At 48.6% G+C, this 13,612-nt stretch overlaps 4 protein-coding genes across 4 annotated transcripts; 2 read left to right on the forward strand and 2 right to left on the reverse strand.

Annotated features, from left to right (window-relative positions):
• Positions 1–95: 95 nt before the first annotated feature.
• Positions 96–4,465, reverse strand: BDQ94DRAFT_183541 (serine/threonine-protein kinase; the record flags this gene model as incomplete). The annotated part of the gene is made up of 5 exons (XM_026774445.1): positions 96–625; positions 696–1,001; positions 1,054–3,005; positions 3,099–3,827; positions 3,876–4,465. 5 exons carry the CDS (start codon positions 4,463–4,465, stop codon positions 393–395), a joined length of 3,810 nt encoding a protein of 1,269 aa, XP_026621328.1. The 3' UTR covers positions 96–392.
• Positions 4,466–5,506: 1,041 nt separating this feature from the next.
• Positions 5,507–6,728, reverse strand: BDQ94DRAFT_152109 (nuclear transport factor 2 family protein). The gene is made up of 2 exons (XM_026767896.1): positions 6,578–6,728; positions 5,507–6,287 (listed from the first exon to the last, which is right to left on the reverse strand). Exons 1-2 carry the CDS (start codon positions 6,655–6,657, stop codon positions 5,894–5,896), a joined length of 474 nt encoding a protein of 157 aa, XP_026621329.1. The 5' UTR covers positions 6,658–6,728; the 3' UTR covers positions 5,507–5,893.
• A 992-nt stretch (positions 6,729–7,720) lies between these two features.
• BDQ94DRAFT_98307 (alpha/beta hydrolase) lies at positions 7,721–10,572 on the forward strand. Its single transcript, XM_026776979.1, has 6 exons — positions 7,721–8,097; positions 8,148–8,337; positions 8,390–9,622; positions 9,684–9,759; positions 9,818–9,878; positions 9,939–10,572. The coding sequence occupies exons 1-6, from the start codon at positions 7,879–7,881 to the stop codon at positions 10,155–10,157; spliced, it is 1,998 nt and encodes a 665-aa protein (XP_026621330.1). The 5' UTR covers positions 7,721–7,878; the 3' UTR covers positions 10,158–10,572.
• Positions 10,573–11,919: 1,347 nt separating this feature from the next.
• On the forward strand, positions 11,920–13,163 carry BDQ94DRAFT_152114 (peroxiredoxin family protein). The gene is made up of 4 exons (XM_026767897.1): positions 11,920–12,289; positions 12,449–12,725; positions 12,784–12,927; positions 12,985–13,163. The coding sequence occupies exons 1-4, from the start codon at positions 12,240–12,242 to the stop codon at positions 13,018–13,020; spliced, it is 507 nt and encodes a 168-aa protein (XP_026621331.1). The 5' UTR covers positions 11,920–12,239; the 3' UTR covers positions 13,021–13,163.
• Positions 13,164–13,612: the final 449 nt, after the last annotated feature.

Here is a 13,612-nt window from a genome sequence, read left to right on the forward strand (position 1 = left end):
AAAAAAAAAAAAAAAAAAAAAAAAAAAAAAAAAAAAAAAAAAAAAAAAAAAAAAAAAAAAAAAAAAAAAAAAAAAAAAAAAAAAAAAAAAAAATCCACGAAAGAGTGTCTCAGGAAGGAATGACAAAAGCGATAGTCAAGGAGGAATCATCACCAAGCGAGTGTTTTGGATAGATGGCATATGAATTGGAACTGGACGAGGCCGACTTGTAGGGAGGGTGAGGGAAGGAGAGAGAGATTATGAACATGAAGTCCTGAAAATGGTTGATTGAGGGTATATGCAGTGAGATTTGGAGGGGCCGAGCGGTTGGGTGGGTCATGATATTCCAGACAGTTAAGGGATTGAGACGAAGATGGGAACGAAGAGGGTATTAAGTAAGACTGTTCTGATATTCAAGGGTTCGGGTAGTCGTCCAGAATTCGAACCATCTCTTTTGCTCGTGCCGGATCTTCCATGAGCATGTGCTGGCCCTTCATGAGGAGGTAGAGAGTGTCGACCACCTTGTGGAAGGACGATGCTGCTCCGCGCTCTTGCTTGAAGCGGACAAGGCTGAGGTTCTCCTGCCTACCTTGTTCTAGGTAAGTGCAGAATTCAGCGGAAAATTGGACCGGTCGAAGATTCAGCACTGCGAATTAGCTGGGTTAGTTGGGCCTCTTCCATGATATATTCGAAGATGTTTGATCTGGGAGACGTACGATTGACTTCACCCACGCTTCCGTAGATAACCCGTTTATCCTTATCAAGATAAACATCCTCCATACCCCATTTCTTCCACTCACGCATGGTCTTATGGATGTATTTCCGAGCTTTGGTAGTTGATGTGTTGAGTGCTATTACTCGAGTAGCAGGCTTGAGTTGAAATACGCGAGCAAACCAGTTCTGGCTCTTCCCCCCACCGCGTGGGGGAGGTGGAAGAGGTTTGCCGTCATATTCAGTGTCTGTTGTGTTGGCAGTCTCGGGATTGTGGTGAAGCAAGACGTTCGCGTCTGTCACGTCGAATCCTGTACTTTGTGATCAGTTGCTTCCCTTGCTATATAGGCGCGGAGAACTAACCTGTATCATGGTTCTGAGCATCCTTGCTTGCTCGTCTATGTATTAGTCTCCTGAAGAACCCGCCCTTGGGCTTTGTCCGAGATGCCTTTCCACTCGACTGGCTTTCTCGCTGGGTCTTGGCTTTCGCCCCTCTCGAGTCATCTTGGTGGTGTCTGATCACAGTCGCTGAACTTGGTTGGATTTGTGGGATGTCCGAACATTCTCTTGTAGTGTGCTCCCCTGCCAGCTGATGTTTATTCTGGAACCACGACCATTTCTTGTTGTCTGAAGAACGAGTGCCGCTACGTCGGGGTGATCCTGGCGTTTCTTCAATAGGGTCCAGTTCGCAAGGGCCCCGACTTTGGCCGGGATTAAGGGAAGCGAACTTGCGTGTAGATGCTGCAGCCTGGTCGTTCTCAACTTCCGGTGTACACAAGTCTAGTGTCTCTGGAATGTCTTCGGGGATAGAACTGCGTTTCTTTCGAATGTTCAAGTCCCTGGTCGGTTCCATCGACTGCAGGGAACTATGAGGCACCATGCGTACAGTTCTCTTTCCATCACGGTTGGAGCGGCCAGGATGCTTCCGAGGAGTTGACTGCAAGGCTGTCCCCTGGTCTCCTGCTTTGTAGCCAGCATTGCTTTGACGCTCCGGCGCATTATCCGGGTTTTTCTGTGCTTCTGGTGGCTGCGGGGTTTCGCTTGAAGGCCGGACAAATTGCTCACTCTTCGCACTGGCATAAGATTGGGGATGATCCCGCCTCTCTTGTTTTTTCGTTTCGTCCTGCTCGATCAGGCGATCTAGGTGTGCTATGATCGGCTTCAAGTAGCCGGGGATGTTTCCTGAGTCGTCTCTAGACGAATGTTGGATCAGCTTACGACGGGTTTCAGTAAGCTCTGCAGCTGTGTATGACCGAGGCGACGATGCGGCTGGAGGTGCTGTGCGTATGGCTGAGTGTCCTTTGGAGGCAAGCTGTTGATGAGATACCTCAGGACTGGCGATCGACACGGATGTCGCAGGCGTCTCGGAGCCAATGCATGTGCTGGCGGTGCAGTTCGTGGACAGTGAGCTGCCGTTGAAGGCCTCCTCGCATATTTGACTAAGTTCATAGGACACTTTTCGCGCATCATCCTTCCAAATGATATCACTGTTTCGCACCTTCTTCATCTGAGGACAATTCCTGATTGTAACACCAGCTCCCCGCACAACTGTAGGCTGAGCGGGCAACGATGGGCTCTCTTGTGCGTCAGAAAATGGATCATCGTCAAATTCAGACACTACAGTGCTTTCACTTGCATCAAGCCTGATGTTGCGGACTTTCGGCCGGGGTGGCCTCGCTCTGGCGGATACTGAGCCTTGCGAGCGGTTTCTTTTGTGGTGGAAGGATACATTGCGTTTGTAGCTGGCAGAACGAGGGGTTGATGCGACATATAAAGCCCGACGAGAACCCGATAACGATGTTTTTGAATGGAATGATTTGACAGAATTGACCTTCATGCGCTTGTCACGCATGACCACGAAAGGTGAGCTTGGCGGGCATTCGGGAACCTCGTTATCCGTGTCGTTTTTTGCAGTTGGCCTCGGTTGGGGAGCTGTTTCTGAAGGCTCTTTCACGGTCTTATCAACATCGACAATAAGTCCATTGCGGTAGACTGTAATCTTCGCACACTTCGCTTCTCTCGGGGGGTATTTGCCTTGTGGCGACCTGAACGGGTCGTAGCTCCGCACCGTAGCACAAGACTTCGGCTCCTCATTATACTTTGTTCTTATTCCTGTTTCTCTCACGGGTGGGAACTGAGACCACTTCGCTGAGCTGCCCTTCGCACGTCGAGTCCGGCGACTCGGTGTACGCGGCGGCACTGATATATGGTGATAGTCGCTGGCCGAATGCTCGAGGGTCTGTCCCTGATAATTCTCTAACTGTTCATTTCTGAATTTCACCAAAGCATTGTAAAATAGGCGTTGGTGGCTTGGACTAGTCATTCTATCAATCAGCTGCAAGTTCACTACTCGATATTCTCCATGTAGGCGCCACGTGTGATGACATCGCGCAGACGACTCGACTTACGTAGGGTCTAAGATTCTCTTCAGTATTGCTTCTGGAGTAGCATCATGCCATAGTGTCTGGAGATTCCTCAGAAGGTCGATGTCGACGTCTTCCTTGCTGTTGATTGGCGGGCCACAGTCTTCAGGCATAATCGGCGGAGCAGGGCCGATATGATAGTTCACTGCCCCTTGGTAGCGCTTCTCGTACTTTCTAATCAAAGGGTGTCTCCAAATTTCGCTCATGCTGATTCGATGGTCCGGGTTCTTCTCCAATATGCGTATGATGAGGTCTGCTGCTTCACGGCTAATATTGGGAGGGATTTTGAACTCCCCACGCCTCACCAGCTCTAGCGTGCGATGGGTGTCATCTCCATCGAAGGGAAGAAAACCCGTCAGTAATGCATACAAGATTATGCCACAGCTCCATATGTCTGCCTTGTCACCTAGGTATCTTTTTCCTCCGACGATCTCCGGAGCAGCATAATGTGGACTTCCGCAAGACGTGTCAAGCCAGCGATGCGACGGCTGAAGAGCAGCCATTCCAAAGTCCGCGAGCTTGACATTACCCTGTCCATCAAGCAGTATGTTTTCCGGTTTTAGATCTCGGTGACAAATATTGAAGCGATGGCAGTATCCCAGGCCAGCGATTATCTGACAGAATATTCGTACTGCTTCTTCCTCTCTAAGAGGCGCGTTTTCAGAGACGTAATCAAACAATTCGCCCCCTTCCACGAATTCTAATACTAAGTACCTAGGTAATGTTAGCTATAACTTCCAGTCGCTTCCTAAGGTCACCTACAATTCGCCCCGGTTCTCCCATACATCATAAAGATTGATCACGTTCGGGTGTTCGATCAGCTTCATGATGACAACCTCGCGCTCCAGCCCGGATGGAATCTGCCGCGGCCCTATTCCTCCCATGCGATTAGCCCTCTTATCCATTCCTGCAATACTCGCGCTCTGCGTTATGGCGGCGGATTTCTTTGATACGATCTTGATTGCAGCCAATTGCCCCGTTACCGAATGCTTCGCCAGTCTCACGCGGCCGCTGACCCCAGTGCCGAGGGTCTTTCCAAGTTGCCATGGTCCCACGTGTGTCTTCCTCTTTCCTTGGTTGGAGATTATTGACGCCGCTGATATTGTAGAATTGCGGTTCGTTCCTGGCTGAGAGTCAGGAGCCGGGGTGCTGCAATTGATATCGGCATTTTTTGCAGACAGAGGACTTGTCACAATGGACATCGGCACCGGCGATGTCATCTGTTGCTGTGGTTGTCTCAGTGGCTCGTCTCGCTCTGTAATCGGGGCAAGGCACTTGTTTACTCTTGCTGAAGCGTCCGTCAGAGGAGTCCGCATTGTTTCAGGAGTAAGAAGAGCGGTATCCTCGTCCATCTGCCCCATATATCGAAAGAAGAGTTAATCAAAGACGCGTCTGCATATGGTAGATCTCCGTATAGGGCTCGATTGTTTTCTGTAGAGCTGCCATGCTGTTAGTAAGAAATAGAACATTGACGCGTATACATCACAATGTAATAGATGGGTACATACAGCTGACAAGCTCTCTCTATAGTCTTGAGAAAATCAATCACGCGTAGTTCTAGGTAACGCGCACGTCGTGCAAACAGCGAATCCTTGTGGTCGTTTGAATAGCCTATTGTTCGTTCCTGCTGTTATGTTAGTACTTCTCTGTCTGTTTGCCTTCTCAGGTCCCCATGTAGTGCTATGAGAAGAAGACAATCAACCACAACATTGACGGATCAACCCAACACCAAACGGCTATTGTTGAGTGAGAGGGGCATAGGATGTGCAGATTAATCTCCAGGAGTACCGGTAATTTCCTGGTGGCATGCTTTCCTGAGCCATGTTCCGCGGTCAAAGCGAGCAAACATGGTTTTTCAGCCTGGTTTGCTACATACCACGGCGAGGAGAGCCTGTGGAATGACCATCGAGTGTTTGTTTTGCTCGGAATTCCTTTTCACCCACCCGAGCATCCGGCAATACTGCGTGAACTACATTTGGAATGCGGAAATCAATCCGACTGTTATGCTTTTCTTGCCAGTACTGCTGACCACAAAAGTTGGAACAACCAAATCCTCTATCCGGATCATCAATGCCACTTAGGCTCCGATGATAGTTGAGGTGAGTACGATGATATCAATTTTCGAGTAAATGGCCCTTCGATGCCGCGTTGACTAGGCTTTGATGGTGGCATCTAAGAATCCGCCATACCCATCTTTTCATAAAATTCTCCAGATGTGATCGAAAACCCCTAGGTTCATCGAAATGCGACGTCATTGCAGACACCGGTTTGATAAAGAGGTGGCTGGGATCTTTGGCAAGTCAAAGGGACAAGCATTCCCCCCTTCGTGGCGTGAAGACAGGGGTTTGCCCGCCCCTCCAGTCTGACGAATACTCCAGACAGGCTTCCTTTGCCCCTTGTCTACACTAGATTTAAATCACAAAGATAGGGATAACTGTTTTCCTCTACTCTTGCATTGGGCTTCGGGGATTTCACCTGCGATCTCTGCTTGTGGACGCAAGCCAGTCCTCGAGTGTCTTATCCAAGATATTATCAAATCACCACTGCTAATGGCATAACACTTCCTAATGTGTTGATAGGTTCCCTTGTCGAAAAGGATGACGGAGAAACCGAACTTGGAATCCTACAGTACTTCTCGCATCCCACATAGCATACGGAGCATCATGATTCGCCATATCTCCATCGCATTACCTTTCACTTTAATGACTGGGGATGGGTGTTCTTCTTAATACAGTAAAAGACAGCGGCCCCAAGATGCGCAGACAATTAGATGTAAACTTTCACCAATGCTCCTCTCCGATCTTAACGTCTTCGACGTCTACTCCTTCCACGAACCATCTTCCCTCTCCATTTCCGTCGGGGCCGATGAGCACATCGTTGCCGCTCATCATTCTCTTACACATCTTTCCTGTCTCCGGATCGAAGGTCCAGTCTTCGAGGCCATAGCAACGCTTCCAACGCAGACTATCATCAGCATCTTGATACTCGTACCAAAACTGCACTGCGATGCGGTTGTTGGTGAATGAAAATAGTTCCTTTCGTAGCTTATAGCTTTTCTCCCTCTTCCATTTCGCCGTCAAGAATTCAATGATTCCTTCTGTTCCAGAGAAGAATGAAGTCCGATTGCGCCAAATACATGTGGGTGTATAAGCCTGTGCAACTCGCACGGGATCCCTACACGCAAAGTCCGTCAGCATTCAAACAAGCAGTAGAGTAGAAACAGTGTGCGAGTTTCAGCAGCTGTTAAGAATGCCGTGGGGTATCAGAGAGAAATGGAATCAGATCACAGCACGGCGTGAAGAATGGGGAACACGAGGTAAAAGGCCTCGGTTGGGCGCAAGGGGTGAAAAGTTGAGTTCACATCAGACTTTAACCCCTCATACCAGCGTCGAAAATGACGACAAAATGCAAGATCGAGGATTCTAGATCTCCCGAGGGATACACATCGTGAAGGAAAATCTCACTTAGTATTCCATAGGTTCTGGGCTGCCTTGACCTTCTTCCGAGCTGATTCTTCAGTGAAAGGGGGCTTGATGTCAGCCATGATTGATATATAATGTGAATATATGAGAGGAGAAGAAACCTCGAATCCGCTGGACAGGGTTGGAATTTTACAGAAGGCGTGAGATGGAGAGCTCATTATTGACTCATTGTACATAAGCCGTTACACGTCACGTGGGGCTAGTGGTCAGAGAAGTGATGTTAGCGCTGCACTAGAGGCTTCCGAACTCGGGCGAAGGACGATCAACAACTGTCTAATCATTAGCATGTGGAAATAATATTATACTGAGTAACTATTAATATCGCTGATCACTGAAAGACCTCTTGTTCTGCTCGATATCCTTGGACTCGATCGCTTGAGTTTTGAATGATGTGGCAACCAGTTAGTGCTAGTGCTAGTACACTTCTTAGTAGTATGGGCCGGATATATATTTTGACCACTGTTGTAGTACGACTACTTAGTACATAGTACTGTATAATAGGACTAAGAAGTGCACAGAGCCGAGAAATGACTACTATGAATACTAGTGATAGTGAATGTAGTTAGCTTCTACAGTAGTTTTAGGCTACAATCAGAGTAATATACTTTGTATAAATATATATTGTGAATTAGTACTAGTAGGATTAATCACTTGAAGTTATACACTATAAAGGACGAAATTATCCAAGGAACGCATGTTGTCGATGTCGGTATTTTCCAACTTCCCATGAAGTGATGTAGTAGTCTGCTAATAATACCTCAAGATAGAATATAGTATTTACTACTTATCGTCAGCTTTGTCGAAAATTCAAAGGTTTGTGGAAGGCCACCTCATCCGCACCTGTTGCCTACAGGGATAGCATCCTGCGAGGTGCTTATCCGCTTATCAGCAAAGGTGGCAGGGGGGGTAAGGCTATCCCGGGTTAGGAAGGCCCGCGGCACGATGCGATCCTTCCAGACTAGGAAGCTACCTAATAGGGACAGTAAGGGACCAATCTCAGGACTAAACCGTGCAGCCTACTGAATCTCACCACTCGGACCTGATATTTGCCTTCGGCTTGCAGGGGTATATCATCTCAATATCCTCTAGTGGACGGAAACTAGCAACTAGTACTTTGAGCTGACTCGGCCACTATAAATATGCGGTCTTATGCTCCTCAACGACAGGCAACTGCTCTGACTACCAAAATCTGAGTAGGACTAGCACCGTTGCGAGCTCCTCTTCACGATACCGAATCTTTTATAAGCAAGTGGTCCAATATCCAGGTCTAACGTATCCATACAATGCCTCCGGATGCAAAATCGCCTGGCTACCAGCCTGGTATGGCAGTATTACCATCTAGGCCACATCCTGCCAAGGGAAAAGCCATTCGATTCCTCCTTTCCCTTGCATTGGTCGCGTTTGCTATTGTTCAATTATGTGGTAATTTCCACAAAAATAGGAGCGTTGAACAACAGCTTCAGAGTCAAACACTTGATGATGAGTCCTTTAAATGGGAAGATGTGTGTAAATCTATCACGTTGGGATGTAACGTTCTAACGCACTCTATTAGGTTACTCCTACCAAGCAACTCGTATACCATCCATGCTTTGGTGATCACGAATGCGCTCGCTTGTCGCTTCCAATGGATTGGAACCGAACTGATGGTGAAGGGTCAAAAATTGCCTTGGCGGTTATCAAACTTCCTGCCAAGGTACCTGTCACAGATGCGCGATATGGTGGTGCCATTCTTCTGAATCCAGGTATGTAGAGCCATATTGCTACTCTTCAGCGGCTGTGCTGAGTTTCAAATAGGTGGTCCTGGTGGATCCGGAGTGAGCATGGTCTTTAGATACGGGAAAGCTATCCAGACCATCGTCGACTCCCCAGAATCACCAAGTGCAGATTCAGCGAGCGGAAAGTATTTCGATGTTGTTAGCTTTGATCCAAGAGGGGTCAACAACACAACACCTAATTTTTCCTGCTTCCCTGACCCCGCGACGAGGAAAGCGTGGTTACTGCAGTCAGAGGCAGAGGGTCTACTTGGGAGTTCTGAAGGAGTCTTCGATACTCGATGGGCAAGGTACGAAGCTTTTGGTATGAGCTGCAATCAACAAGGAGTCACAGCGTCAAAGGATGGAGAATGGATAGGAAAATTCATGAATACGGCCCCCGTGGTGGCGGATATGGTTGAACTCGTAGAGCGCCATGGAGAGTGGCGTGAACGGGAAACAGAGCGGCTACTTTCGACAGCTCCGAACACTTTCCCAGTTGGAACAAACGTTGACGCCGAGAGGATAAGGCTGCACAACCGTTGGAAAAAAGGGGAGGAGAAGCTGCTATACTGGGGCTTTTCCTATGGGACAATCCTGGGTTCCACGTTTGCGGCTATGCAGCCTCATCGCATAAACCGTGCTGTCATAGACGGAGTCTGCAACGCTGATGATTATTACGCCGGCAACTGGCTTACCAATTTACAAGATTCGGATGCAGCATTCAATAAATTTTTCGAGTACTGCTACACAGCTGGCCCATCAGCGTGTCCGTTTGCGCTCGGCGGAGATCCCGAAGATCTCAAGTCTCGTTATGAGCAGATTTTGACCAATCTTACATCGAGCCCTATTGCTGTGTCTCCTTCTGGAAATAGGGGCCCAGAGATAATAACCTATAGTGATGTGAAGTCATTGGTCGTGCAAGCTCTCTATGTGCCTTTGAAATTATTCGATTTGGTGGCTCGGCTATTAGCTGAGCTCGAGCAAGGTAACGGCTCTTCATTCGCTGACTTGAAGTATGAAGCCAAACAATGGCCAGTACCGCCTCCATGCGATTCCTCGTCCACACAATACAAAGTACCTGGCGAGAGTGATCAGGAGGCCGGGAGGAATATCCTATGTACAGATGGTCCAGGCCTCGACGGAACTGCCAAGGAGGATTTCCGGAGCTACTGGAATATGCTCCGGGGACAAAGTAAGGCGGTTGGAGATTTCTGGGCCGAGGTTCGCATGTCGTGTGTCAAACTGGAGACGCGACCTGAGTGGCGCTATGATGGTAGGTCCGACCAACACCATATTATACACACAATATAAGCTGACAGGTATGCGTATCCAAGGGCCCTTCGCAGGCAATACATCGCACCCATTGCTGTTTATCGGGAATACTTATGATCCAGTAACGCCGCTACGGAAGTAAGCTTTGTTCACCTGATCGTAGCAGACTTTGAAGTACAGACTGACGCATCGGCAGTGCTCATACGATGGCGCGTGGATTTCCTGAGTCAATCGTTCTAGAGCAGAACTCTGTCGGAGTGAGTACCTTATCTGTTCCCCAACCCATATGCAAGATGACTAACTGTTCAATGTCGCAGCATTGCACACTGAGTGGCCCATCCTTGTGTACAGCGAAAGCGATACGCCAGTATTTCCAGACCGGAGAGTTACCTGACCCCGGAACTGTTTGCCAGGTAGAGGAGCTTCCCTTTCATCTTGCCGGATATGAGAGAAGTCAGGTCATGTCGCCAGGTGACACAGAATTGATGTCCGCCTTGCATTCGCTGAGCGAGTTCCGCCATCTGCTAGGCGCGTGAAAAAGGTTAAATAAGTGTCGCCAGCGAGCGCTGCAGTTATTAATCCTTTACATCATAGGAGCTGGCTAGAATGTTATCGATGCAGTTTGCCCCTGTATCTCGACCAAGAGCATGAATAACACATTATATCAGCAAATGTTATTGAGCAAATCAATTATTCACCTGCACTCAATTCAATTAAAGATCTGTTGCCTAGACTACCAGAATTATTAAGGCGACCTTATCGAAGCATTTGCAGACCAACCCCTGTCCATCGTCAGGGGCAAGACAGACATTTCTTCTAGAACCCGGATGATGTATAATCGCGGTGGGGAAGATCATCCTAAACCATTGCCCCAGACTCGCCTACCTTAGGTAATCCATACAAATGCCGGGGAAATCACTGAGGTGTTGTTCATCACGGCGTTGAATCGGCTTCTGCGGTATTACCACCATAACTGTAGCACCCAAGCGCGCTCAGCCACCGAAAGTTGAGTTCCGTGATCGGGGGTCGACCTGGCTTCCCTATGGTTGGTTGGCCAATCTTATCAGATGCTCGGATACCAGGACCCGTGCCTACAAAGTAAGCAGTCCAACGGGTCCGACACAAGCCGAGGATGACCACATCATAGTAATCTACCTAAGTGGCAAGGCGGGATATGGTATTACTATCCACGGTAGCAATGTACGAAAATGTTTCTCTCTGGCTGAACCAAACCCATTTCCTGAAAAGAGAGTTTGGGTAGGAAAATCTTCGGGGACATGTAGACTATAGTGGCGGTCACCACGCACACCAAGGTCCCTGAGGATATTTGCAGGTGGACGGGTTACGTATTGGCTTACTTGGCAGAGGAAGAGCAGGGCGGTGATGTGTGGAGACCAGTGATTGGCTTGATATTGGCCTAGATGGGGCTGTTTTCTCGTGATTCGGGATTTTAGACCAATAGGAGGCGAGTCTTGGTGCTGGGATGGAGGGGCACTGCATGTATGCCTGAGGTGTCGAGGTGGGATGGTTTCCTCAGTATCATCTTTAAAAGGCAGAGATAAGCTTGTTGGCGGTGATATAACGGAGGGAAGGGGAACTGGGCTGTTGATACAGCTACACATTAAGGATTCGGAGAATTGAGTGGCAAACCCCGTTATTCGGAGAAAGAAAAGCAGTTCTGTGTCCATTTCGGATTTACGGCTGACCTCTCCTTTGGTTCTGCGAATAGGCTTGATATGCAGTATTGATTGATTCTTAGTTGCCAATGGCTATCCCCTAAGCATATTGATAGAAAATCCATCTGAATTGGGAACCAGGTTGGAGGTGGAGTGGCGTCAGGATCAGGGGTTGTACGAGAAGTAACCAAGCTTTGGTTGTACCGATGCAGACTCGGACGAAGCGCCGGCTTGGTTGGATTGACTGTCTCTGATAACTAGATCTGCCAGTTGATACCACGCCGCAAGAGGATAATGAGCCTCGGGAATTGATACTCTACTGATAGCAGTGCTACTTGGCTGCAGAATTGATGCCCAGAAGTCATGAGCGTGATTTGTGATGGCCCAGAGATGCAAGCCAGATAGACCCATGATTGAACCCTGCAGAGAGAGCCGACCTAGTACGGGATATCTGATCCGGAAACCCATTCCAGGAAGAAGCAGCAAGACATGAACATCGCCTCGAGGGCCGATTTGTCAACGGGGACGGTCTAGATATGGTGGCCAGCGGACGGGAATGGCGCAGGCCCGAAAAAGGAATGCGTGGTGGGGTCAGTCAGTCTCGGGCGGTCTTCTTGATAATACAGTTCCCCCTCCAAGCCCTACCAATCGAAGAGTTTCGGTATCCTTCTGCTTCGGATCACCTCATGGCGCCGTGGGCGGGCCGTCGCCGCATCATTCGTTGCCCTTGACACAGGAACCATTCGCTGAACTGAAGCTAAGGTCGAATTACCCGCCACAGGCTCGTTGCCCCGTTCCGTCTCCCCTTCTTCCCTATATAACCAACCTTCCATTCCCTTCCCAAACTTCTTCACTCTCACAACTCATTACTACTACTACTACTACTACTCAATCACTCTTAACCTTTCTAGTACACGTTACTACCAACTAATCTCATTCACAATGTCTGGCCTCAACCCCGGTGACAGCTTCCCCGCTGACGTTACCTTCTCGTGAGTATTCTTCACACTCTTTCCCTTCTTCGCTGCCCCTCCCCCACCGTCTTCCGCCTTTCCGGTTGTTGGTGCTTCCTGAGCAGCAACGCAACCATATACTGTTGTCACCATATACTATTACTAGTACATCAACTAACATACTTGCTCCTTTCACAGCTACATCCCCTGGTCCGAGGAGAAGGGCGAGATCACTGCTTGCGGTATCCCCATCAACTACTACGCCTCCAAGGAGTGGGCCGACAAGAAGGTCATCCTCTTCGCCCTCCCCGGTGCTTTCACCCCCGTCTGCTCTGCTCGCCACGTCCCCGAGTACCTTGAGAAGCTCCCCGAGATCCGCGCCAAGGGTGTCGATGTTGTTGCCGTCCTTGCCTACAACGATGCCTACGTCATGAGCGCCTGGGGCAAGGCCAACCAGGTCACCAACGATGACATTGTAAGCCTTCTTCTTTCCATGTTATAATTACACACCAGGGATACTAATTGTTTCTTAGCTCTTCCTGTCTGACCCCGAGGCCAAGTTCTCTAAGAGCATCGGCTGGGCCGACGAGGAGGGCCGCACTGGTCGCTACGCCATCATCATCGACCACGGCAAGGTCACCTACGCCAAGCGTGAGCCCGCTAAGAACCACCTCGAGGTAAGCTTCTCTCCTTTCCTTCAACTCCAGGTGAATGGTTACTAATAATCACCGCAGTTCTCGAGCGCCGAGACCGTCCTCAAGCACCTGTAAACGTGTCATTCAAAGACAATAGACATGGCAGGCGTCCGATGATAGATAGCGTTGACATTGACATCCTGGTGGGATAATGCGTTAGAGATTAGACAGAGCCACTAGATAGAAAGAATATCAACGCGCTTACGAAGCTACGACAACATTGTTCATATTGTAGTATGATGTCAGTAATGTATGTTCAACAATCATTTAGGTTAACTTTAGAAGAATGAGAAAACAACTCCATAAGCTAAAAAAACAAGCTAGTTTAATCTCCAGCTAAGATTGATCTACAAAAAAAACCCGGACATCAAAGCGTCAACCTGACTAGGATTGACTTGTCGTATTTAACCGTCAGCCAACGATTATTGGTTGCGTTGCCTTTCTGTGCGTCGGAGTGGCTGATCCCATCTTCTCAGTGTCGGCCGGAAAACTGAAACTTGACGGCGGACACCGCGCTAAACCAAACCAGCCCAATCCATTCCATCATTCCAGACCCGGATCTTCTGCAGGGATCTTTAAAGCTTTATTCAACTCCAATCCCCCTCTCCTACAGTTTTAAATATATTAGATTCTGTTCTACCCCTCGACATTTCCTTCGCACAAACAC

Source organism: Aspergillus welwitschiae (assembly GCF_003344945.1).
Source record: "Aspergillus welwitschiae strain CBS 139.54b unplaced genomic scaffold BDQ94scaffold_46, whole genome shotgun sequence".
Lineage (NCBI taxonomy): Eukaryota > Fungi > Ascomycota > Eurotiomycetes > Eurotiales > Aspergillaceae > Aspergillus > Aspergillus welwitschiae.